Below are 26583 nucleotides of genomic sequence, written 5' to 3'. Positions count from 1 at the left end.
AGCGGATTAAAAAATTGAATTCAAAAACTCAACAAATGGCCATCTTCATCAAGAGATCATTTGCTTCTACTTTTTGTTTGCTTGGAGATTTCAAAATAAAGATGATTGACAATATTCATGATATTTTAGGATTCGACTTTTTGAGTCTGCTCAGGTGCACCGGAAAATAAAACATCAGGCACCAATCAACCTCGTGCCTACATTTTTATGGCAAATAAATGAGGATCATCAAATTTGGATGTGAAGACGGCATCAGCGCAAAATAAAAGCTTGGCAATTTCACGTCACCCATCTGTTTCCATTTGGAGCCCTGTTGACAAATTCCCCCAGCAGGAGTTTGTCAAATTGTGCTTTCAAAGCCAAATGGCAAAATTCCATTTGGCGGAGTCAAAAAAAAAAAAAAAGCTAAATTGGTTGACCTGTGCTCGCTATTGTTCCAGCAGCTCGGGAGCCGTCCGTTTCACAAAGGTCGAAGGTTGCACCAAAAATGGCTGCTTCAAACCAAAATGGCTGACTTGCACTTCCAATTTGGCCGTGGGCCTTTCGATCTTGTTCTGCTCGTCGAGCCCGCCCAATTTTTGTCGAGCGGCGTCGAGGGCTGATTCTGTTTTTTTTTTTTCTTCACGTTAATAATTCATGGAGCAGTTCATACATTTTAATACAAATGCCAAATTATGCATACGCCTCTCAGTAGATGAATGTGTCATTCGGAAGTGGAAAACCAATATCGATTGGATGCAACCACGTTGATTATAGTCTTTACCCGGTTTCTAAAGTTGAAGGACCAACATTTCGGGGAATAAGAAAGAATATTAAATCGAGATATTGACAGACATGTTGACTGACAGACCTTTATATTAAGTTCCTTCCTTCCTTCCTTCCTTCCTTCCTTCCTTCCTTCCTTCCTTCCTTCCTTCCTTCCTTCCTTCCTTCCTTCCTTCCTTCCTTCCTTCCTTCCTTCCTTCCTTCCTTCCTTCCTTGTTTTCTTCCTTCTTTCTTTCCTTCCTTCCTTCCTTCCTTTGAATGCGACCAGTGCGGGACTTACCACGACGGGCGTGTCGCGCACGGTGTTTTCGGGTATGACCACGGCGTAGCTTTCCTTCTCCCACTGCGGCGGTTGGTTCTTCACGTTGGTGATGGTCACGGCCAGTTCCACGGAGCTGCTTCTGTTCCCGCCGTCGGTGGCCACGATCTCACGGGTGATGTAGGTCCTCTGAAGCCACAGCAAATGAACGAATTTGCCAGTGAGTCAGTCATAAGTGAGGCTGTTTTGCAAACTGGCAGTCAAAAAGGCTAAACAGTCCATTTGGTGCACTTTGTTATTTATGAGATGATGGAACATCAGAGTTGGCTGTATGGTGGAGTTTTTTTTAAAGGAAAAGAAAAAGTAAAAAGCAGGCATTTCCAAATGTATCACTAATGCATTGCTACTTGTTTTTTTTTTTTTTTTATAAGCCCCAAAAGCCGGTTTTTGCATTTGATTTTGATCAGTAAAACAAAACAACTCGTTGATGCTGCACGATGATTTGCATGCATGTCCACATTTAATTCCAATTTAGACGTCTTAAAGGGGAAGTCAATCCCAAAATGTTATTAGTAATAATATGCTCCTGGCACCTGTGATGTCATTTTCATTCCACAGGAAGTGGCAAAATGGCCGCCCCTGAGCGGGATCAATCAAAACGGGTGAATTTTGCACACACGCAACATACTATAAAAAAAAAATAAAAAAATCTTCCCCTGCAATTGTATTTTTTCTGAATAATGGGGACTAAATTTGCCATGGCCGTTGGATCCTTATCGCCTCTTCCATTTGACGCGCCAAGCTAATCAAGCTAATGCTGCCACTTGCAATGTCTTCATCTCAATCAAACGGCACAAGCGTGCGGCCAAGCGCTAATGGCGGATGCCGTTTGTCACATTTCCATGCTTGGAGGAGCGAGCCACGCTTTCTCACTGATTGCCGGCCGGGAAACGTCTGATTGGTTCAACGCCGGGGCCCTTTCTTCGCTGAAAGCAGACGCAGGCCGATATTTCCTCGGGCCGCGCACGATTAACGACGTGCGCAATCTCTCGGAACACGCACCGGCAATCCAAGAAATTGCACGTCGCCGACCGAGATGGCCGCAGTGATAAAAGTCCAACGGGAGGAAGAAGTTTCCCACGGGAACAAATGCACTCGGGACGCAATGTTCTACAGTCGGGGAAAATATTTTTTTTAGACGAGTCGCTACACCAAATGATTGTGATCGTTTGGCAATTATGATTCTATCATGATACAGCAGTTTCCTGTACCAGAAGAAAACCAGCTACAGTATCTATGGACTACAAGGATCTGCTTAAAAATAGAGATACAATACATCATTACATATTTTTTATTTGTTTTTTTTACAACAGCTTCTGCCTTAAAAAAAAAAAGATCAAATAAAATCAATAACGCAGAGAAAATGTAAGTAGAAAAAGCAAAATACTTATGGCCTTAAGTGAAAATGACCAAACAAAGAAATTCCTAGATGTATTTTTTCTAGAAACCTCTCCCAGGTTCTCAACCTATCATGGCCCAGCAAACAACTTTTGTTGCCACTTGGGTCTTTGCAACTCAATGTTTCCTGTCAAAAGTTGTTTTCCAAAAGAAAGCTGTGCGCGCAAATGAAAATCTCGAGAGGAAGGTCACACTCCCCGATTAGAAATAGCAACGTTTGTTTTCATGTTTCGACGACCTCAAGCTTGTTCTTCGAAAAAATACTTTGCACTATTTGTTAGACATCTTTCTTATATTTATCATTTTGTTGCAATTGTTAACAAAATAAAAGTGTTTTTCCTCCAGTGTGTTTATTTGACCTCTTTTTTAAAGTCCCGACTATAAGACTTTGATATTGTTGCGTTTCAATCGAGTACAAATGGCGTAAAACTCCATCTTTTGTACCTAATGCTGCGTCCGAGCGAGCGAGCGAGCGCCTACCTGCGAGATGGGCTGGTCGACGTACACCCAGCCGGTCAACGGGTTTACCCTGAGGTACTCCGGTTGTTCGTCGGACATGGAGTAGGTGACGGCGGCGTTGGTTCCAAAGTCGTCGTCGTGGGCCGCCACTCTCAAAAAACTGGTCCCGATCATGGTGTCTTCTCGAAGGAAGTCTGCAAAGAAAGAATCGGGCCACTTGTTGAACATACGAAACTTTGCACAAGATTTCATTTGCCGAATGGCAACAAAAAAAAAAAAGGTTTTCAAAATGTAGCCGATGGAGGGAGTTTTTCTGTACTCACACTCGTAGCGAATGTTCTCAAACTTGGGGCTGTTGTCGTTCTGGTCCACGATGAGAATATTGAGCTGGCAGATGCCAATCAGCGGGTCGTTGGCCCGGTCGGTGGCCGTCACCGTCACCGCGTACTCCCGCTGGCGTTCGCGATCAAATTTGCGGGCCGTGACAATCGTCCCTACGGACAAAAGCGCAGCAGACGTGACGGGCACATCGGGAACCTTTGACACCGTAAAAAGCAAACCGAGAAAATCAAGGAATCACTTTTGATCGCATCCCGCTGCGGTGATGAAAACCTCGATTGATATTCCAAGCCGTAAAATATACAGATAGAAATAAAAATCTGCGTTAGTAATTCAAATTCAGAATCTGAGAAATCTTTAACTCATTCACTGCCAACCCAGTTGAAATCTTGGACGTCTATAACCGTCAATGGCACTGAATGAGTTGAAATTGGTTCCATTTAGCATTTTTTTTTTTTTTTTGCATTCAGAACTATGCTACAATCTGCTTTCATAAGCCGTTTTTTTGTCTACTGCACCTGTGTCGGGGTGGATGCTGAAGGCGGGCACGGTGGAGTCTTTGTGCATGAAGCCGTACGTGACCTTGCCGTTGGAACCCTCGTCGGCGTCCGCCGCCTCAACCTGCAGCACAAAGGTCCCGGCCGGCTGGTTCTCCAGAACCCTGGTCTTCTCGCGGTACTGCTGGCACTGAGAGAAGGAGGGAGAGCAAACTAAGGCACAGCTGATTTGTTGATTTCTCGCACAGGCACCCCGAGTGCTCGGACTTTTGACAAACTTGATGAGCAAAAAGGCTGAGGAAGCAATGTATGAAAGTAACATGTGGGCCTCATGTCAACTTGGATGTAAAAATGGTTGACTTTTTCCAATTGATCAACTCAAGTGTGCAGTCGACTCATTGGCGCTCCCTACTGACAGAAACCGTCTGGCAGCGGGAAAGCGTCTCTCGTGCCGCTCGCATTTCCTTCCGAGTCCGTCGCGTCACGGCGAGCGCTCGAGGCTGACACGGCTTTAATTTGTATTTCTTGATTTCCCCCCACTGACTTCTCGCAGCAGCAGTGGGCATCCACCCGCTCCCCCCCCCCCCCCACCTCCCTTCCTCCCTCCCTCCCTCGGCAGTGCGAGTGCATTTGCAGCACAGGGCTCCTCTGCCTGCAAGTGAGACTTTCAAAATGAATCTATTATACATAAGGTAACATTTCTCTGCGCCAAGATGTTTGCGCCCCCACAAGCTGTTCCTGCTTTTCCAAGCCAAATTGCGTGAATTAATGAAGCTCGCTTAGAAAAGTACTTGATTCTATTTCCACCGCTAACTGTCATGTATCTGCACCGGCAGCCGTGTGTGTGCGTGCGCGCGCTTGATTTATGGGAAGTTCCACAGCAATTTCACGGAGCTGCTTAACGGCTCCATTGAGGTGGAAGTGCAGAAATGCGCGACTATTAATCGGATATTCGGAATACGGAAAGGAGAGAGAAAGGTTTGCGTCGGATTGTATATTCTCGTCATATCGTGATTCATTGTTAGTGGTTCGCATTATTATGGGCTTGGAATTCAGGCAGGCAGGTTTGGTGCAAAATTTCAGCCAGTTCAATTTTGTCACTTGTCGTTTGGTTAAGCAGAAGTGTATTTACGCACATAAAGGTTTTCGGAATTTTTGCCCCAAATACCGCGTCTGCCATTTTGGTTGGTAGCTGGCATTTGCAAAAAGTTGTACCGTTTTTTTCCATGTATAATGCGCCCCCATGTATAATACGCACCCTAAAAATGGCATGTCGATGCTGGAAAAAAGCCTGTACCCATGTATAATACGCACCCAAATTTGGACTCCTACTTAAGTCCGTGAACGTAAAATGATTTCAGAAAAAAGATCATCTTTGGGAACAAGCGGATGTTATTCTGCCGCTCAGTATCACTGCGCATGCGCTAGCATACTCAATAGCGAAGAAATGTTCCGGATTTGTGTAGGGTACATTGTGACAGACAGCAAACGAGCAGGTGATCGAGCAAGCCTTGTCTGATACGACAGCATTGTGTTCGTATGGAGCGTGTTTGAAGTGAACAGTAGAGAAGAAAGCGCATCTGTAATGGCGGCCTCCGTATCATATCCGGATTTAAAAAAAAAATTGTACCCATGTATAATGCGCACACCAGATTTTAGGACAATAAATTGGTTAAATTTTGCGCATTATACAGGGAAAAAAACGGTATTTATTTTTGGTCATCCCTTGTGGGCAAAATATAGCAGAAGAATTTAAAGCCTGAACCATATAGAAATGAAGCAAAATTACGTAGTTCGGTAAAGTTTGCTCAGCAACTTGAATTTTGGTAGTCGTGATCATCCTAAATGGACCCATTGGGGAAAAAAAAGATGTCTGACATTTTGTTGTTTTAGCATCATTTCCCAGAACCCTTCAGAGAAAAATCTTTTTTCTCCTTTTGTCAGTAAAAATGCCATTTCACAGACTTTTTTTTTCTTCTTTTTTTTGGTAAACAAACTGTTTCGTCCTTGGAAAGATTGTTCGGAAAGTTGAGCTGGAAGAATGACAAAAGATGCAATAAACAAGCAAGAGCGCTTGCTCCCCTTTGCACTCGACATCATCTCGCCACGATAAGGCCGAGCGAGCGCGCTAGCCATTCCTCGCTAAATTTGCCGGCTCAGTTCCTGACCTCTGCGACACGGCTGGTTAGTTTTGCCGTTGAGGGAGAGCGGAACCTCGCTGCGGCGCCGGCCGAGTTGGAGTGCTCGCCTCGCGTCAGAGGAGGACGCCGGTCACATGTTTAACCAAAGCTGGAGGACAAGCTTGAAAGCTTCCCGACCTCAACTGGAGAATATATTGGTTTTTTTTTGGAAAGCCACTCCACCTTTTTTTCACTACGCCTTTAGACCTGAGTCGATGCACACAGCGAACAATCTGGAAAAAAATCAATTCTGTATATTTGTGAGAATATTCAAGTTTTGAGGGAAAAAATAAATTGTTTTGATTTTTTGGGGGGTGGATTTCTCTACAAATGTCTCCAAAACATTCCTCCAATGATGAAAATTTGGTGCTTCTGGTGAGACCGGCCCAAATTCTACCATTGATTATTAAAGAAGTGATTAAATTTAAAATACTTTTGTCCGGCCAAACACGACGTCTGTCTGCTCTTATTTTCCGTTATTTGTTTCAGAAGACAACGGATGGTTTGTCTCGAAAGATGTCTGAAAATACCTCCGGCAATGCGGGCAAATCAGCTTTGAAAACAGCTGGCGGAGAAAGAAGAAGAGTAAAAATGCAAAGCGAGACCCCGTTAAAGTTTGGCTCGTTTGCACACGCTTGCGTGGCGCTCGAGTGGGACGTCGAAGCTTTGAACGAGGGTCCGACCGGCTAATCGCTCCTCCGGGGAGCTCCGATAAACACACGGCGGCTCCAAGGACAATGAGCTTGAGCGGCAAAAGACGTCTTATGTGGGATGGAGTAAGATGGCAGCGCCGTCGCCGTCGTCACGGTGATCAAGAGCCTCCCGAAACCTTTTGCAAGCTGCCCGTCGCTCGGCGCTACGTCACCTTCTCGAAGACGGGCTTGTTGTTGTTGACGTCGTCCACGCCGACCACCACCTGGGCGGTGGACGACAGGGCGTGAGGGCCGCCCGAGGCGTTGTCGTCCGTGGCCGTCACGTTGAGGACGTACTCCACGCCCTGGAGCTGAGGCGGAGGGCTGGAGCGCAGACGGATCAAACCTGGAGGACAAGACAAAAAGGGGCGGAGCTTAGCGCAACGCCGCCATCCTACCTTTATACAATTTCCGCAGTGCTATAAGGCGCACCTAAAAGCCTCAGGTGCGCCTTATAATCCGGTGCGCCTTATATATGGACAAAGTTTTAAAATGGGTCATTCATTGAAGGTGCGCCTTATAATCCGGTGCGCCTTATAGTGCGGAAAATACGGTACTTTGATATTATGATTCTTGCTGTTAACGCTTGTCGTTGTAGCATCGCCATTAGCCATAGTAGAAGCAACATACTACAATCGCAAAGGGTGGCCGCTTCCACTTGACGTTGTGAAATTTGCTTCTTAAAAGCCACGTTAGCTGCTTGACGGTTGCTAAGCGACGCCCACGTACAACGACGGCCCGATGGAGACTGCGCTTTGGACTCGGTCCCCCTGTCATGCTGTGGGCGACTCATCTGCATCCCACTCGGCTTTGAATGACTCTCTGTGTGCGCGCTTTGTATTCATCTCATACCCCGGCTGCTCTGTTTATGTCGCGTGTGTCGGTCGGCGTTATGTCTGCGTGTGTGTGTGTGTGTGAGCTTGAAGTGTGAACAGTGCTTATTACATCCTCCTTATCTTCACGGGCCGGGCCAGGTGCTATCGCTGTCATGTGTTCATTTGTTTGTTGTGTTTGAGGAGAGCAGCGGGGAATTGAAATCATGGTTGCGTGTGTGTGTTTGTGTGAACTATACGTGAGTCTATCTGCGTTTACCAGAGCAGGGAAGGTGATGGGAAAGATGACAGCCACAAGATGATGTATGATTTGCTTTTGTTCATAGCATCAGACCTGCGTGAGATGTCCGCCGGCCCCGCCTTGAGTTGTTTGTCACAATAGCCGCCGCATCCAGGTTAGGTGCGACGGTGACGCACACAAACAGACAAGGCGAAAGCAAAGAGGTGGCGAGAGCCAACTCCAATTTGCAGCCAAGAGAAGTGCGAGAGGCATCGCACACATTGCCTCACATTAATGCACCCATGCGCACACGGGGGAATAGAAACCCGCGCACGCCACGCCACGCCACGTACACGCTCGGCAACAGCTGCAGTGCAATTAAGATGAGGAAAAACTCGTTCACACCCTCCCCCACTCACTCTCTGCCGTCTTTCTTCTTTGCGTGTAGTGAGGCGTCGCCTTTTGTATGCTGATGTGCGTCTTTGACATGCATACCGCCACTCCCCCCCCCTTGATGACTATACCAGCACACTTTTAATGTTGTGCATCCTCTGGAATGCGATTATACTCAATAAAGCGCTCGCGTTGTGTTCTACTTGCACAAGTTAGCTTGCTTGGGGTGACCTAGCTTGCTTGGGGTGACCTTTTCACGCATCCGGAATTACTGTTTGTTGTTCCATGTTGTATGTCTTGAATAACGCGTGAATAAAACTCAAACTAAAAAAAAAAAAAGTTTTTGTAAATGTGTAGCTACCTCAGTGCATCCCTTCGGGCATCCGCACCCGATTCCAAAATCTATGATACTGAAACAGTGGGGCGGAATGACCTCACTTGCTAGATTGCAATTGCGCTCCACAGGTTTGGGAACGCCACCCTTAAGATCCCGACCGAGATGGCGCCCCCCCCTCCCATGATCACAAGGTGGTACTACAACAAGGTAAGGCACGCAATCCATTTGCAGTGAGCTTTTGTGAACATGGTTCGTCGAGAAGCTAATGAGGGCGACTACAAAAGAAATCCCGTCTTTAATGAAAACGACCGACTGCTGGCGGATCAATCAATTAATAAAATCTGTCTGTGGGTTATTATTCTTTCATGATTTGAAGCTCAGCTGTGAAGAAGCGTGGAGTCCCGCGAGGAGCAGGATTAAACACGAGACCAGTTGTTGAAAACGTTTTTAAATCTCCCTTCGGGGGATGTGGTTTCTTTTTTTGTTCATTCTTTTTTTCATTCATGTATTCTTGGATTCAAGCGGCAAAGTTGTCTTTTTTTTTTTCGGTTGGCAGCTTTTCATGTGATATATTGAGTTGGATTTATGTTGTCTTCTTTCAAGTGGTAAATTAAAAAAGAATAAGCAAGTGCAAAAAGACCAAAGGCGTTCCATAAATGACATCTTACGACTCACAATGCTTTTCATGTTGTTTTCATTTCGAGAGCTGAAAGAAATCCTTATCATACATGGAAGGAAAAAAAGAAAATGAACAGGTTACATTTTCAAGTAGTGCATTGGAACAAAGTCAGATTGTGTGTTTCGGGACACTTGTCCAACAAATTCTCCCGTGGGAAGTTGGAAGAGGAAACAAGCACAATATCCTACGCAAACTAAAAAAAAAAAAAGACAGAATTTGGAGCCAAATTTGGGCGAGTTCATTTTTTTTGCAACTTCAGAGGAATATTTTTAATTTTGGCCAAATTCTCATTTTGGTACGATTTTAAAGGGTGAATTTTGGGATTACTGTATTTTCCGGCCTATAAAGCGCACCGGATTATAAGGCGCACCTTCAATGAATGGCCCATTTTAAAACTTCATCCTTATATAAGGCGCACCGGACTATAAGGCGCACCATTAATGCATCATGTCAGATTTTTAATCCAAATCAAATCATTCTCCATTTTATCTTTTTTATTTCAACTTCAGACGGAACAAATTACTTTATAATCATAAAATAATGATCCATAGTCTTTTTGATTCATGATTCATAGTCTTCAGCGGGCCACTTATGATTGATTTCATGACACAATGCTTTGGGCCAGTTTAAATTTAGGAATTTGGTCCATATATAAGGCGCACCGGACTATAAGGCGCACTGTTGGTTTTTGAGAAAATTTTAGGTTTTTAGGTGCGCCTTATAGGGCGGAAAATACGGTATTTGAAGAGTGATGATTTTGGAGGCTTTTGCCCGACGACAGCAAGCTTATTTGTCATTCCGAATGGTACAAACTGATTGACAGATTACAATTCCCATTTGAAGATGTTCTTTTTCTGGCGTACCTAATGAAGCGGCCGTCGAGCATATGTTCTCTCAAATAAGCTCAAACCTGGAGGGAGTTACAAATCGTACGAGTGAGATTAGCGGCATTAGCGGCGGCACGTCTTGTGCAGATGATGCCGCCGCCGCCGCCGCCGCGTTCGGACGTGACTCCAGCCGGCCGCCTTTGAACCGCAGTCAAATATTCATATCATAAATCAATAATAAGACTGGCAGATTGCTGGCGCGTAAGAGGAAGTCTATTAAGCTCGTAGATTGTCAGAAGCGTGACCCTCGGTTGGCACGCGCACTCGAGGAATCTGCATGCCGTCTATTTCCATTTCAACTTTGACCCTTCCGCCGCGCTGCCGCCTCGCTCTTCTAAGGCGGCTTCTTGGGTATTCCGACTGCGCCGGCTGCCGATTGTCAATTAAAATGAGGGAACGCTCGGGCGCCCGCCAGCACTCGGGTGCACTTTCCCACCCGGACACCTTCATTACAACGTTGCCACATCCTCATTATCCCCGCACACTGGTGCATCATCGTATGGCGTCTGTTTCCAGCTTAGCTAATGGAGTTAGCCAATGACTCTGCCCTGCCGTTGGATGGATGGATGGATGGATGGATGGATGGATGGATGGATGGATGGATGGATGGATGGATGGATGGATGGATGGATGGATTCAAGCCTTTAAGTAAATGAATCGAGAGAATTTTCAACCGAGACAAAATGACAAGGGACTTCCGACGTCCGGGCAGGCCTATAGATCTCCGAAGCCCGCATCCTACATATCACATATTGTACATCCACCACACCGCAGATGCGGCTCAGTGGGATAAAAAGAAGGCGGCCGCACACATGCACGCTCACACACACAAACATGTGCACACAGGCACTCGGCCTTAATGCATTGAGACACAAGGCCAGATAGATGCAAGTGGTTTGGGCCCCACTCAATGTGTACATCATATGTTTGGATTTAGCCGGAGATAGCCAAGACGCATTACGTATATGGCGAGGGCCCCCTGAATGGACTGTGAAAGTAAGAGCTGAAGACGTGAGCCAGGCACGCAGCGCCTAAGTGGATGCAAATGCTACACGGAAAAGGTTTTAGGATCTTCCGAGAAAACAAAGGCACCGAGGTTCATGTCTCCTCTCATCTTCTCAGACCTTTGCGTGTCCTTGCCACCGCCCACGTCGACACTTGGAAGGAAGGAACCTTGAGAGGATGCGAATCGGAGGAAAGGCGACGGGGAGGAAGAGAAGCCGGAATAACAATACATTAGCCTGAGGGAAGACGCCAAAGAAAGCCATGCGGGCGGGTGCTTTGCGTAAAGCTGACATCAGATGCGGGTCAGCCGTCGAACCCAACAGAAGCTCAGGGCCAACTGCTAAAGGACGGTACAACAACAAGAAAAAATCGAAGCCGACATTGTGACAACAAGCTTTCTATGCTCGCACTTTGATTTGAACACACAACACTCCACCTGAGTCAAGGCGCTGGATCTAAGTGTGCACTCTGGAGTCGTTTGGTCTCAGTCTGCTGCCATTATCGAGTCGTTTAGAGCCAATTCAGGGTCATTTGCTCCGAGTCCAACTCAAGTCGTTCAGCTCACGGTGGCACGTTTTTTTTTTTCGTTCACGCTTGCACTCGCACTGCTCAAGTTGATCTCGGCCGGTCCGAGCAAGCAAACGGCGCGCTTTCAAAAAACGCTCGAAAACGGTGCCGGACCATCATTTGCCAGCAGCAAGAGAAAAAGCCGGCCGGGAGAGTCCGGCTTGCGGGGCGGGAAACCCAAAATGCAGTCCAGCAGAGGATTGTTGAGGGACGTTTGAGGGACGACTGGCCTGGCCGGCTCCAAAGCGGCAGGAGTCGTTTGTTGAGCTCGTCCACTTTGATGTGCTCCAAATTCCCATTTAAACTTAGCTCATTTGCACTCTCGGAACACAACGTGGCACGCCGAGCGGGGAAGACGCTTTATTGGCAGCCGCCGCCTGCCCGCCGCCCGTTTATTTAGCGCTTGTAATAGGAAAGCCTGATCATCCTATTGAGCGAGCCGTTGCCATCCTAATGGCCCCTTTAAATCTGCCACTGTAGTATTTTTTGGGCTGACTTACAAGCAAATTAACACTTGCCTTGGGTGGCTGAGATTGAAGATTGTGTGTTTATGTTTGCATGCAAAGCAATCAAGGTGTTCCATCACGGTCAAAGAGGACGGATCACCCGCGAGGGCGGAGTCCAATGTGCTCCACGTCGATTATGAGATGATCAATTTTACACAGCAAACAGTAAGCTCGTTGGCGGAGTGGGTGACGGACCTCGCTCGTGTGTCACCTTGCCTGTGTGCCTCCTTGTGTGTTTGCGACAACAGCCTGGCTGGCGCTCGTTAAAAGAGTCAAAGGTCGTAACAAACGGACCGCAATGTTGATTATGCTCATTCAATGACCGTACGGACACAACATTAGGTACACATGCACTATAAAATGCCACCCAATATCGGAACCGATTTATTGAAAATTCTGTTTTTAAAGGAGTGGCATAAAAATGAATGAAAATTTTCTTCAAGTAAGCCTGAAGTTTCTTTATTCATTTATTTATTTATTTATGCATCTATTCATTTATTCAATTAAGACAGATGTTTGTTGTTTTTATCTTTATTCATTCATTCATTCATTTATATATTCATTCATATATTCATCTATTAGTCTAATGACCTATTTATTTCAGAGTCTTCTTTCTTTCTTTCTTTCTTTATTTGTCGATCCCGCCGCCCCGCTTCCCCTGCCCAAGCCTCCAAACGAGCCCCTTCGCTCGCCGACCCGCCGCAATAAAATTCAGACGTTGTTTTGTCGTTTTGTGAGAAAATATGCAAGGAAACGCTTGTCTGGCTGCACGCTGCTGATTATTCCAAAGTCTGCGCGACGCGACGCAAGCTGTCAGAATTTCAACACGCCCAAGCGAGCGAGCGAGCGAGCTGGCGGAACGAAGCGTGGTGGTGCATCCTCGTCGGAAGAAGGCAAAACATTTCCTACCTTTCTGGCTGTCGATAACAAAGTTGCCCTCCTCGTTTCCCGAGGCGATGCGGTAGGTGATGCCGTCTCCGTCGGGATCCTTGGCCAGCACGGTGGCCACCAACGTGTTGGGCCCGGCGTCTTCCGACACGAACGTCCGGTAGCTGAAAGAGAAAAGACACAACCATCCTTGACAAACTTTCTGCCTTGAGCGCTGATATCGTTTCTTTATTTCTTTCTTTTCAAATGGGTTCCCTTTTTATTGGGCCATGTGGCCGTCAGGCGGAAAGTCATTCAGTCCGGTTGAGGGTCAAAAGTTGGGTCATTCGGGTCGCCCCCTCTCACTTTCGCATCGTTTCCCAGTCCGGATTGGGTCTGCAAGTAAAACTCTTCTTGGAATGCGTGCAACAAGCCTCGACAAACGTCAGAAGCATTTTTTTCAGGCGTTTGACTATTTCCCGCTGCGCTATGTCAACAGGAGTGCTGTGAAGAAGATTGTTTGAAAGAACAAAGCTCGCAGTGGGCTGGCTAACAGCGCTGGCTGGCTGGCTGGCTGGCTGGCTCTTTCTTATGCTGTTTGGCAAAAACACAAAAACACCCACTTTGAGGTATTTATTTGCAAATAAATCAGTTCAATCTTAATAGTAATTGTAACCCCCGCCGCTCTCGTTATCTCAGTCCGCCGAGTGTTTCTAGCTCGGAAAGAGCGCCGCCATTTTGAGGAGCCGCGCTCAAGGTCCGCCGGGTTAATCCGACTCGACGGCGCGACAACCTCGCCTTTGACGTGAATGGAGTGGTATTTTAGCGAACGGACGCCAACTTCAATCAGGTCGCCGCCGTTTTGGACCCTCGGCACGTCTCCAATTTGTTCTGATCGATGTTGCAATCAAATGAAAAGCACCTCGGACATACACCAGCACACACTAATTACTTTCTAACGTTTTTTTTTCCTGGGGCGCGCAACTTTGTTTTCTCCGCACGCCGCCTCAGCTCGCAGAAAAGAGAAGGCTCCCGCAGGGCCGCGGAAATTAATTAGTGAATTTAATTATTGACTTGATTTGCTTTGTGGAATTGGAGGCCGGTGGTTAGTTGGCGACGACTGGCCTACAATTCTAAAAAAGGGAGGGGAGGGGGGTGGCGTGGAAGCATGGCTGATTGCGCCATTCGTCTGGACCAACTCCTCCCGCGAGTTCTCAAGCAACAGGCGTTAGATTGTTGGATTGCGAAATTCAAAGTCTCACTTGTTAGCGCCACGTGAGCTCAAGGCAGTCCTTTTTTGCTTTCCAGAAGATAAGCTTGCCGCAAAACAAGGGAATTGTAGCTGCCCTCGGGAATCCATTGTTCCACCCCCCACGGCGTGGAAGGTTTCATACGCCACCAGGAAGCGGTTGAGAGGCCATTGATGTCAAGCAATCAGCCCATTTTTGCTTTCCTCGTGGAGCGATAATCCCTTAACTTGGAAAATTTCTCTTGTTAGTCAAAGAGAGCTGATCGATTTTGCCCTTGATCCGAGCGACGCTGAAATCAAAAGTGAGCTTGCTTCCACGCGGGATAATTACTCCCAAAAGTGCGTTTGCTTCAAATTTGTTTGGACTCTAATGGGGATGCGAGGTGAAAAATGTCGAGTCGGCGTTTCGTCTGAAGCGCTAATTGTGTTTTTGCTTTGATACGTTTCGAGAATGGCGAAAATGTCGAAGATGCTTGAAATGGAGATGGCTCGGGGAGAAGGGAAAAATATAGTTTTGACAATGACGTCTCCTTGGTGACTTTTATCACAAAGGTGACATTTAGGAAGTGGGGAGGGACGCCCACCACCGCATCTTTTCTTTCTCCAACTTCGGATGAATGAAAATGATTTTGTTGCGGTGGGTGAGCGGTTGCCAAGGCAACAGCTGCAAATTGGCAAGCCACGCAGCGACGACGGCGGCGGCGGCCCGTCGTCGTCGGGTGGGAGGAAAGGAGCGACAACTCAAAGCGGCGCCGTCGGCCAAGACGGACGCACGCTGACGCCTTTCGACTCCTTGCTGTCACCCATGCCAAAATAAAGAAATAAATAAAACGATAAATAAAAGGTCCATGGTGACGCCTTGCCAGTAAGACGCAGAAGCTCTTTTTATTGCTTTGCTTATTGCTTTTTTCTCTCTGTGTGTCTGTCAACTCAAGTGCTAGCAGGTTTTTTGTCTCATTTTTGTCCATTTTCAAGATTGCTGCCGTTGTTATATTTTAATCCTTATTTAATTTGTTTTTTTGTTTTTTTTTGAAAATGCATCACTTTCGTTGGATTACTTTTTTAATGTAGGGACTGTTTTGTTTTGCAGCGGTTAACCCGTTCACACCCGATTAATATATTTGACGTCTCGAACCGTCAATGGGACTGAATGAGTTCAAAAATGACAAAATCCACAAGGTCTGAATCCAAACACAAAATGTTGTCCCTGCTGCCTCACAAAACGTCGCAGTCCGGACAAGACCCTGCACGATATTCCTACGCTCATTTGAGTGGAGATTGTGTTTGACTGATTTCCAGTGAATAATCATAAATGAATCCCAAAAGCTCATGCTTCAAAACCAAAGACATTTTCAAGTATTTGTTATTTTTGCATTTATTGTTTCCAGTCGATGCTAATGTTTTTCCGTTGTTCATCACGATAACCTTGGCGCACTCCCAAAAGCCAGACTGGTGTTTTCGCTTTGTGGCGGCCTCTCCGAGTGAGCGAGCGGCAGACAATGACGCTTGTCAGTCTGTCAGTCAGTCTGCCTGCCTGCCTGTCTGTCTGTCTATCCCCTCACAAACTTCACACTAACAATTGCCGTTGATCTTGCTGTCTTTTGTTATTGCTTTTGGTCCTGTCCTGTCCTGTCCGCCCGCGCTCGCTCTCTCTCTGGCCACATAGCAGCAGGTGTTAGTAATTCCATTGTTGTGCTATATTGAGGCTGCGCATGATATTGAATTGTCCAGTGCCTTTATCTCTTTAATTCCAGCAGCTGCAGTGGCAGGTTGGATTCTACCCATGGAGAAAGGGGACTCCTTATTCGCACGACATTAAATCAATAGAAGTACACAAAACACGTACGCGGGCGGACCCGCACCGGCCGGCACCAGCGCCCGCTATAGAAACAATGGATAAGATGCACGATGCATGAGTGTACATCAATGGCGCCCGTCCATCACAATCTTCTCTGAGAGTGACGACAAGCACGGAGGGGCTTTCCGAGGGTGCCGATGGGCACGGCCGACTGACCCGAGCTCACCGCTTGCGCCCGGCTCGTTGCCAGAAAATCAGCCAATTAAGAAGAAGATGCCGGCGCCACCGGAGGGGTTGGGGCCATTGTGATGTCGGCACAGGGGTCGTGTGGCTCATTGCAGCTGCGCACAGATCCAAAACGGGAAGCAGCTGTGAGGGAGGCGCTGAGCCGGCCGGCAGCGGAGCTGGCCGCCTCTCACGCTCGCCCGTCACTCACACGATACCGTTTGTTTGCAAGCAGCTCAGCAAGTCGGGACTTGACTTTCCGGGTCAAACCAATCACGGACGTGGGGGATGATGCGCAGCGGTACTCACACGTGCTGCGAGAAGTCAGGAGGCTCGTCGTTGACGTTGGCCATGCGCACCCTCACGGTGGCCGTGCCGGTGCGAGCCACCTCGCCCTTGTCCACCGCCATCACCACAAACTCGTACAGGTGGTTGGGCCTCTCGTAGTCCAAAGGCCCGGCCGGGAAGATGGTGCCGTGTGGCGACACGGTGAAGTCGGGGCTCAGCGTGTAGTACGTCAGCTCCGCATTCTTCTCTGAATCGCAGTCGCTGGCAGAAACTGAGGACACAAAAAATACTTTTTTTTTTTACACATTTTATATTTACCGTAATTTTCGGACTACAAGTCGCACCAGAGTATAAGTCGCACCAGCCAGAAAATGGCCAAAAAAGTGAAAAAAAACCATCTATATGTATATAAGTCGCTCCTGAGTATAAGTCGCCCCCCCCACCCCAAACTATGAAAAAAAACGCGATTTATAGTCCGAAAATTACGGTATATTTTTTACAGTGAAGAACGAAAACGAGAAAAAAAAACCCCCAACTTTTATTAGTTTGCTGCTAACAGTGGTTAGCTAAGCTAACTGCTAGAACGGCCAAGTTCAGCTTCATATTTTACAGTGGAGAGAAAGAAAACAAGGATAAAAAAAGCTAAAAACTTTTGTTAGTTTGCAGCTAACAGTCGTTGGCACATGCTAAGTTCATGTTTTACAGTGGGGAGAAAGTTCCCACTTGATGTAAATGGTCCAAACCAAGTACGACGTCCAATCAACTAATTGTCGACCAAAGCGTCGCTCGGGCGGCGGCGGCGAGCGAGCGAGCGAAGGCGTTTGGATGGGACTCATTGGGAATCCATGCGGGTCGAGCGGCAAAGTGATTGCCTTGCGGAAAGGCCGCGCGCCACCGGGGACATGAGCAAGCATATTTTCCGCTAACGAGAACTTTTTTCGCTCGCCGTCAAACTCTCCATTCTCCAATTTATCTTACTTTGCATTTGAATAAACGGGACGTGACCGGCGCCGCTTTATTGCCGTCGAGGCTTCTGGCAGTCGGGGGGGAAATCCAAATAAAAAATGGAGCGTCCTAGTAAATGATCAGACGCTTATATTAAAGGCGGCTTTATGAAGTGGCATTCTCTTTTCCCATTTGTTTGATTCCGTAATTGCGCTGCTGCTGCTGCTGCACGGGGACACAACGCAAGTGACACCTTTTATGAGCCTCCGAATAATCATTTGCTTTACTTTTATTAAGTTATTTATTTGAAGGTGCCTGATTTCAAAAGAAAATCACAATCCGACGATTTACACAAATAGTCACCAAGTTTCCATCTTCCTTCTATTTATACTTGTATGGCAATCACGACAAAAAGCGCGACAATTCTTTGTCGTCTTTTAAGGGACGAAAAAAGAAAAGGCCGAAAATGCGGCAGAATGGGGATTGGCAAGGTCGTTAGAAGTTTCAATTTGTGCTTCATTGATTATTGGATTTGACGTGATTAAGTTTGTTGATGAGCGGACACTCGACGCTAACCGGCGCAAAGACGCTCGTCCCATGTGAAGGGGAAAAAAAGTCAATTGTTCATTCATCAACCAGCTCCTGCTGCGCCCATTAGTCAGCATTGTGTGTGTGTGTGCGTTGTACTGCATAAAAGATGCTGTACTGATGGAGGACGCTGCAGGAGGCTCCAATCGCCATGGAAACCACATCTGTGCAAAAAGTTGCTTTTTCTTTGCCAAGACGTGACATGATGGAGGCATAGCTATGTATTTGTACTCCATTGGAACAAACTCCTCTCCCCCACCTCCACACACACACCGGGGAGAGATTTCCCACCTCCCAAGGTACACCAGCCGAGATCGCACTTTTTGTTTTTCTTAATTTATTCAGGCCCGGCAGCTAGCATGAGAAGATTCAAAAGTGTCATTTATTCAGCTAAAAAGCTCAGTATGGGTAATAGCGGGCCCATGCATTTATGGCGCAGTCCAGGTAGAAATCCCCGGATTGAAGTTGTTGATATTTTTCACTTGAAGCGAGCCATTGTAGCGTTGCCCGCAGCACACCACCGTGGCTTTGGCGCTTTTGTGTGCTTGACGTCCGGTGCGTCACGCATGCGCTATCGTGCGGCCGAGCGCCCGGGAGCCTTTTTGGCTCCCGTAGAAAAGCAAACCTAAAAAGAAAAAAAACAAAACACTCAAGCGCACTCTATCTGTCGAGCGTGCAAAGGCGTCAAACATGGCAGGGTAACAGTGGAGAGTGTTTTTGTTTCCTTTCTGCAAGGAACAAGTGTGGAACATAAGCGGGGGGATGCAACAAAAAAGAAAGCTCTTTCTTCTTTTCAAGTCATATCATTTTATAAATTTGCTCTTTGCCGGCCAGCCGGCACGCAAGCTGCTTGCCGACCGTCGCCGTGGCGACAAAGCTGGGCGGCCGCCAACGGCGCCGACAGTTGGCCCGGTCTTGGGCTTTGATCTTCTGTTCGGGCAAAATCATCCAAGACGCGCTCGGTAGCGCCCCCTCGCGGAGTTGGGGAAAGGCCGGTTGAGTTCCAATTTGCAAGATGACAGTGCGTGGAAAACATATATGCCTCGCCCTTCTCTCTCTCTCTCTCTCACACACACGTACACACCTTGAAGGAGTGACGTGGCCGTCATGACGGTTTCGGGAACGCCGTCCTTGCTGTAGATGGACTGCAGGAACTCGGGAACGCAGTCGTTCTCGTCCATGATGATGACTCGCACCTGGGGACGAGGAAACCAGGACATGGTTTGATAATACTCCAAAGTCTGACGTAACAATCAATCATTTAAAGCTACCAAGAAGATGACTTCGGGGAACTCCACATGTGTGTGTGTCAAATGTGGTCATGATGGACCTTGTGTAGTAAACTACATTTTCTTCTTGCAGATGCACCAGCCTGCATCATTCTCACACATACACACGCACGCACGCACACACACACACACACGCGCGCGTGCGCTGGTGTGTGTAAATAGCGCTGACATTAATTCCCGGTCGGTACGATGAAATTCTGTAATAACAGTAAATCCTTTTGTAAATATCAGCCGGAAAGATGGACAATAAAGAAAATCCCACCATGTCGAGTCCCTGAGGTGATTTGTGTGTTTGTGTGGAGGCCACCGGTTTGCTGGCTGTTGTGTTGTGTGCAGGGAGCACGCAAAGACTCGTACATGGCGTGATTGCGTTAGCGCGGAATTGAAACGAGAGGCTGGCGGAAATGAGCTGAGCTGAGACACCAGGCTGCCGCCGCCGCTGTCGCTGCCTCACACGTGGTCGCGCACGGCCACAAACCACAGATCAATGTAGCTAGAATAACAGTCAGCAAGAAAAAGTATGCCTGTGTCCACGTGGAAGCAATATCTAACCATTGTACTGTAGCCTTCTGTCTTTCTGTCAAGATCCAAACACTCATTAACTCATCAACCAATCGTGGAACAAACTCTTCTATTGAGCAGCCGAGTATTTCGCTCGCTCGCTCACTCACTCACAAGTAATCCAACAACCAAGAGACGAACTACCATCCAACTAATCAAGCTAGCTAAAATAAACTTATTGACCAAGCATCTAGCAAATCAACCAGCTAAAGAGCTGACAAATCAATCTACCAAGCAACCAACCGAGCAACCAACCGAGCAACCAACCAAGCAACCAACCGAGCAACCAACCAAGCAACCAACCAACCAACCAACCAACCAACCAACCAGCGATATGCCAACAAAGCATCTGAGCAACGGATGGGAAGTAAAGGATACCTCGGCGGCGCTGCTCATGCCGTCCTGACCCTCGCCGGCTCGCACCAGCAGCAGGTAGCGGTGCTGGTCGCTCTCGTAGTCGATGGGCCGGGTCAGGCTGATTTGGCCGTCCTCGGGCGAGATGGAGAAAAGGCTGCTGGGGTTGATGAGCAGGCTGTAGCTGATGGGCTTCTTCTGGAAGGAGACGGCCGTCGCCGCCAGGAACCTGCGCGCACCACAAAAAAAGGAAGGGTTGACATCCCATGTTGGCAAAAGAAGTCGCCAGCTAAATGGGGACCAGCCTAATTCCCTCATTTTGGACAGACAACCTTTATTTTTAACCCCAACTTTATTTTGAAACCTCGTCTGCAACTGTAATTAAAAACTCTAACACTGGCTTGAAACCCAAACGGTTAACGCAAGCGATAATGAGACCAGGCCGAGAATGCTTACTGTCACAGCAAACTTTGTGTGTACGTGTGTGTGCGCCAATAAACATGATGTAACACACCATAAAAGGGCGTCCTGCCTTTGTCGCGCAACCTTTTGTTTGTCGCTGTGTAAATCAATAGCGGCAATGCAGTAATCACTTTTGTGCTGCTTGTTAAAGGCGTCGAAGGCCACCGCGGCACCGGCGGCGGCGGCACCGGCGGCGGAGTGCGAGCGCCCTTGTTGTCACCCCGGGCAGGGAAAATCAAAGTCAACTCTTCACAAAACGCTTAATGGAATAGTTTGCCGTCCAACTTTTCCAGCCGCACAAGCTACGCCCGCATTTGGACAAAATGCCGAGTCAGCCTGAAGAGCGAAAAAAGCCGGTCGCCATTCCACCGCCGTCAACTTGATTGGGCGCGTACTCACGGCTGTCCCTCGGGCGTGTTCTCCGGAACGGTGACGGTGAAGGAGGCGTTGGTGAACTGCGGCGCTCTGGGCCCCGCCACCACCGACAGCACGGCGGGGACGCTGCGGGCGCCCAGTCGGTCGGCGGCCACCACTGTCAGCAGGTACTCGCGGTCGCGCTGCAGCGGCAAGCCCGTGGTGCGCACCTGGCCGCTTTGGCGCTCCACCTCCAAACGCCCGTCCCCACCTGGACAAAAGGAAGAATGCTTCTCAAGCTCCAAGTCAAGTCTGGGAAGAACGGAACATCCGTTCATTAACCTGCCGTCACGTTTTGTCCCCAAAAGAAATCCGGCTGCACTTTGATTGATTTTGTGTGTGTGTACGCCGAGCTGGTGGAAAAGAGTCACGTCCCCTTGGGGGACAATTAAGGTCTCTTCTTCTGCTCTTTGTATAAAAAGTCTCATTCTGCCGAGTCACGTTGAAGCTGCATGTGCGGCCGAAGCTTGCAGCAAAGCCAGGCGCAGGAGAAAAAGCGGCCAGTCGGCGGGCAGTCGGCGGGCAGTCGGCGGGCAGTCGGCGGGCAGTCGGCGGGCAGTCGGCGGGCAGTCGGCGGCCAGACGGCGGCCAGTCGGCGGGCAGTCGGCGGCCAGACGGCGGCCAGTCGGCGGCCAGACGGCGGCCAGACGGCGGCCAGACGGCGGCCAGACGGCGGCCAGTCGGCGGGCAGTCGGCGGCCAGACGGCGGCCAGTCGGCGGCCAGTCGGCGGCCAGACGGCGGCCAGTCGGCGGCCAGTCGGCGGCCAGTCGGCGGCCAGTCGGCGGCCCGTCGGCGGCCCGTCAACGTCCACTTGACGGACAGCTCGTCAACAACTCGCGCGGACTTTGACGGAGGAGCGTGTGAGGGGATTTCCAAGAAGCAAGTTGGAAGGAAAAAGGAAGGCTGTCTGGCCTCAGCCAAGCTTGAAACTCATCTAAATTTGAACCCTGAACAGAATTTCAATCACCCGTCGTGACTTACCGTCCGCCAGGAAGAACTCCACGTCGCCGTTGAGGCCCTCGTCGCCATCCTGCGCGTGCAGCTGGTAGACCAGCGAGCCGGCGGCGGCGTCGGGGGACACCACAGCCAGGTACGGCTCCGGGACCATGCGCCACTCGGGAACGTTGTCGTTCACGTCCGTCACCGTTAGTTCCACTCGCACCGGGTACCAGTCCGGGCCTGCCCATCGGGAAACGCACTCATATTAGATTTTGTGGATGATGTATAGTAAATAATAATAGATAATAAGAAATAAGTAATGTTTTTTTTTTTTTTATTAAAAATAAATAAATAAAGAGTAGACAACGTTTGGATCTTTTGAAAAGACGAAAAAATTGCTCAAGTCAAAAAATACATTTTGAAAAGTGATTTGGGCTTGGTCACTGGATGACTGTACTAGGTCTACAAATATCAACCAAATGACTATTTTGCAGAATGTTACATATTCTAGTCTGGAAAGCCAAATTTCATATCCTCAAGCAGGCTTGAAAAACGATATGGGCCGGGCGGCCGGGCTCAGGTTCTGCTAGCAACTGGATAATTGAATGCCAGCAACAGCTCCTGTAAAGCTGAAGGAAAAGAAAGAAAAATGTTTTTTGCATGGGCTGCAGGAAAAGAGAAGGCGTTGGTTTGGATTTATTTCTTGTTTCCCTCTGCGGGAGATAAATGCATTTCAGCACCTCGAGTCACTTTTTATATGCGGCGATTAAAATGTCAGCAATCCACACTGAGCCAGCCCTTTTGACTGACTTCTGCGGCTCACTTGAAACTTTAAGACGCTAACCCCAACCTTCCTTTGACACCCATCTCTAATCTGCGTCTCGGCGCCTAAGCGCACCTTTTATCACTTTCAGCTAACGTAGGACGCGACACGACGGGATGGCTTCGCTATTGGAAAGTTGCCTTCGTGGGCTCTTTTCTTCCCTCTTTGGGCTCCTTGCAGACACCTCAGCGACGTGGCGGTGGCATCTCGGCAAGTCATCGCAATCAGACGTTACCTCCTCTTCCATCGACAAGAGGGTGCAAGGAGCTCATTGGAGAGCATTTTTCCTCGGGCCCAGCGAGCAAATAGTCGCCACAATCAGTGGTTGTGGCCCACACGAGGTAGAAAGACATTTACACACACACGCACGCACTTGAATTGCAATTCTTGTGCGTGAGAAGCAAACCGTTCACGTAATCAACCACACACACCGTCTCATTGGATCTTTTCTGATGCGGAGTTGCTTTTGACATGTCGCGTTAACACAGCTTGTGCGTGCGTGACTGTTGAGAGCATTTTGCGAGTGAGCAGGTGCAATCAGGCAACATGTTGCGTGCGCGCTCACATGCTGTTATGGCTCTCTATAGCTGTGTGTGTGTGTGTGTGTATGTTGACGCAAGGACGGTCAACGGAGGCGGCACAAGGCTGCGAGAAAAACTGACCCGGCGGTTGTTATAGAAACACAAGAGGAAGGACAAGAAGAAACAAGGCATCGACAGTAAAGAAGCAATGAAGATAAAAGGAAGCATGAGTGTGTGTGTGTGTGTGTGTGTGTGTGTGTGTGCGTGTCTGTCTCGTGTCCTCATCCCTGAGATTATTGCAGACCGCGAAATGAATTGGCTAAAAAGGACAATGCGGCTTTAAGGGGCAGAAGAGAAGCTATCACTAATCCAATCCACAAAGGGTCAGATTGTAAATATACACACGACATGTCAGAGAGGCACATTGAGCAAATGAGGAGCGGGGTCAAAGGTTACGGGAAGTGTAGCGCCGTCCTCGGGTCGTCACGCTCGCCCTCACAAACTGGGGCATGTGCGAGACGGCGGGCGGGCGGGCCGGCCATCCGATTGGCCGATTGGATGCTTAGTGACTGGACTCGGGGGAGAAGTCACACGCTTGTCGGTGCGAGGCCGTGTCTTGTCACAAGGCCTACATCAGCTTCAACAACAAGCTTGCAGCCATTGTTATGTTCCGTACATTACATTATATTCTATTATTTGATCAATTTATCCAACCCATTTGGTACACTTTGTAGTCTGCTTCAGAGTAAAAAAGCCACTTTTACTTTTGTTCTACACAAACTGTTTCCCATTTTGAACCCAACCAGAGCAGAGAGAAGCATGGACAAGGTTTCCCCTCAAAGTGGCATGAATTTAACATCAGTGCGACACGGACGTAAAAAAAAAAAAAAGTGCGGCGTGATTCAATACGGACGTTTTTTTTGGTTACGTTATTCCTACTCGAGCGAATGCAGCTGGAGGCTAAGCAGCTGCTCTGGAGGCACTCCTTATTTGTTGACCTCAAAGCGAAGTCAGAGAAGAAGAAGGAGGACAAGTCGGAGAAGAACAAGGAGAAGAAGAAGTAGTCCGTAGGAGAAGGTGAAGAAGAAGTCGGGACAACGCGACGACAAAGAGGAAGCGGTTAAGCGGCCATCTTAGGGTCACCAATTCCTTATGGTTGGAGAACATTCCAACTTTCTCGGTGAAATGAAAATAGCCCATATTTCAATATTCCAGGGCCTGATTCAACATCATCTATGGCACTTACAGTCACGGCGCTTTTAAAATGATAACAAGACATTTAATCAGCTAATATATCAAGAGAGAGCCAAGAGAAGAACAAATGCAAAATGTCACCCAGCAGGTCAACTCAAGCACATCGAGCAGGTCTGAAGGAGATGAGAATTGAAGCATGGGAGGCAAGGAAACACACCGACGGATGGACGGATGGACGGACGCCACTTAATTAAATGTTCTGAGTGAGGATGACAAAGAGCTAAGTCGCTCCCATCTGTAATGCACTTTGATGAAGCGCCGACGGCGGAGCGAGCGGGAAATGTCATTTGAACAAAGACAATTTTCGGAGCTCAAATTGACACAAATGGTTTCCAGCACTTACAAAACCTGATGTGGCTCCTACTCAACATTAGCAGGATGCTACGTTTCCTCAAAAATAGACATGCACGCAAATAAAAGGATAGTGACCCATCAAACCTCCACAGTAGTCGTGACGTGAAGGTCCTCAAATGGTCCTGAAATTGCCAGACACTAAAGCGCAGGCGTCAAACCCAAGGCCCAGATACGGCCCCCCACATCATTTGATGTGGTCCGCAAAGACAGATTGTGCATCAATACTTTACTTCAAAAAATAACGATATTGCGAGCAAATTTAATGACCATTCATTTTTTTCAAACTAACCGTTTTTACTAGTTCATCAATTTGTTGTGTAGCTTATGCCGAAGGCGTTGACAGTCATAATGGCCTTGCCAAGGAAACGACAAAAATGAGTTTGACGCCCCTGCACTCAAGTGAAGGTGTTTCTATACGTGGATGATTTGTGCGCAGCCCGTGACGCGACTTTAACAAGCAACGTCCTTAACGAACAACGAGAACGGACGGACGGACGGAGGGAAGGCTTCATCTATCTGCTTGACTCCAATTCACTTGGGTGACTTTGTCTTTTAATCAAGCATTTGTTTGAGCCTCCCTAATTGGTCCTGTTGAAACGAGCTCGGTTATTGTTTACAATTTACGGCTTCAGAAGACCGAGCGGGAGTCTCGCTTCTCGATGACAACGCAAGAAGAATTTTAACCTCGACTTGAGCTTTGAATGCTCTTGGGACTCCTGACTGGTGAGATTTTTTGTTTCTCTTCTCAAGGCCGGGCTCTTAATCCTCACACCAATTAAAGGTAACTAGCAAGTGCGCTCCGACGCTTGTTTTACAGCAAGTAGCATCACGACCCGCATTGAAATAGAGTTCAAGTGATCAGAAATCAGACACAGCTAAAGTGCATTTAACAGCAGTGGAAGCTAATGTAACATTAGTTTGATTAGTAGCTATGTACTGCAAAGTAAACAAAAACAAATATATATATCAGTGGATTTTCATTCAATTAGCTTCATCAAAACAAAAGTGATTTGCAGTGAAAAACAGAAAGTCAACGGAAAAGTGAAGTGCACTTGGACGATGATTCTCAAAGTGCGCTCGACTGTCTAGAATTCAAAAGTTGCCCATTTTCAAGGAAAAAGAATTGGTAGTGGGGCGATAACAAAAGCATGTTTTTTTTTTTTTTTTTTAAAGAAAAGGACTTGGAAATCGATGAGAACAGCAATAACATGTTTTGTGGTTTTTGAAAGAAAAAGACTATGAATCAATGAGATCTAAGTCTTTTTTATTTTCAAATGGAATTTTTACAAGAACAAAGACACTTCTAATCCTAAAAGAATAAAGAAGTTTTCTTCCACATAACTTCGAAATTGGACAATAGAAGAAAGAGTGAAATTTCAATTTTTGTCATCACATTCTGCCTTTCATTCGGAAACTATGTATGCTTGGAAAAATATCTCAGAAAAAATAGATCATAAAAGAGATCTGTAATAATAGTGGCTCAAGCTGTGGTCTGAGTTGCGCCTCCACCTACAGTCGCTAAAACGAGGTCATTTCTCTTCACTCCAGATTAGCTCAATCCCGTTAAAGTTCGAC

At 47.6% G+C, this 26583-nt stretch overlaps 1 protein-coding gene across 1 annotated transcript in view; it reads right to left on the bottom strand.

Moving 5' to 3' along the window:
- si:ch211-186j3.6 (neural-cadherin) overlaps nt 1-26583 on the bottom strand; it is a 109212-nt gene that overhangs the window by 55584 nt on the left and 27045 nt on the right. The window contains exons 3-13 of the mRNA XM_061276706.1: nt 22099-22296; nt 21102-21327; nt 20265-20469; nt 19121-19232; nt 16525-16774; nt 12986-13128; nt 6823-6995; nt 3799-3967; nt 3265-3435; nt 2963-3135; nt 1046-1213 (exon numbers count right to left, since the gene is read on the bottom strand). Of these exons, the coding sequence (XP_061132690.1) occupies nt 1046-1213; nt 2963-3135; nt 3265-3435; nt 3799-3967; nt 6823-6995; nt 12986-13128; nt 16525-16774; nt 19121-19232; nt 20265-20469; nt 21102-21327; nt 22099-22296 (1988 nt within the window). The remainder of the gene's footprint in view (nt 1-1045; nt 1214-2962; nt 3136-3264; nt 3436-3798; nt 3968-6822; nt 6996-12985; nt 13129-16524; nt 16775-19120; nt 19233-20264; nt 20470-21101; nt 21328-22098; nt 22297-26583) is intronic.

This window comes from Syngnathus typhle, linkage group LG4, assembly GCF_033458585.1.
Source record: "Syngnathus typhle isolate RoL2023-S1 ecotype Sweden linkage group LG4, RoL_Styp_1.0, whole genome shotgun sequence".
Lineage (NCBI taxonomy): Eukaryota > Metazoa > Chordata > Actinopteri > Syngnathiformes > Syngnathidae > Syngnathus > Syngnathus typhle.
This window is presented reverse-complemented; position numbering and strand designations above follow the sequence as displayed.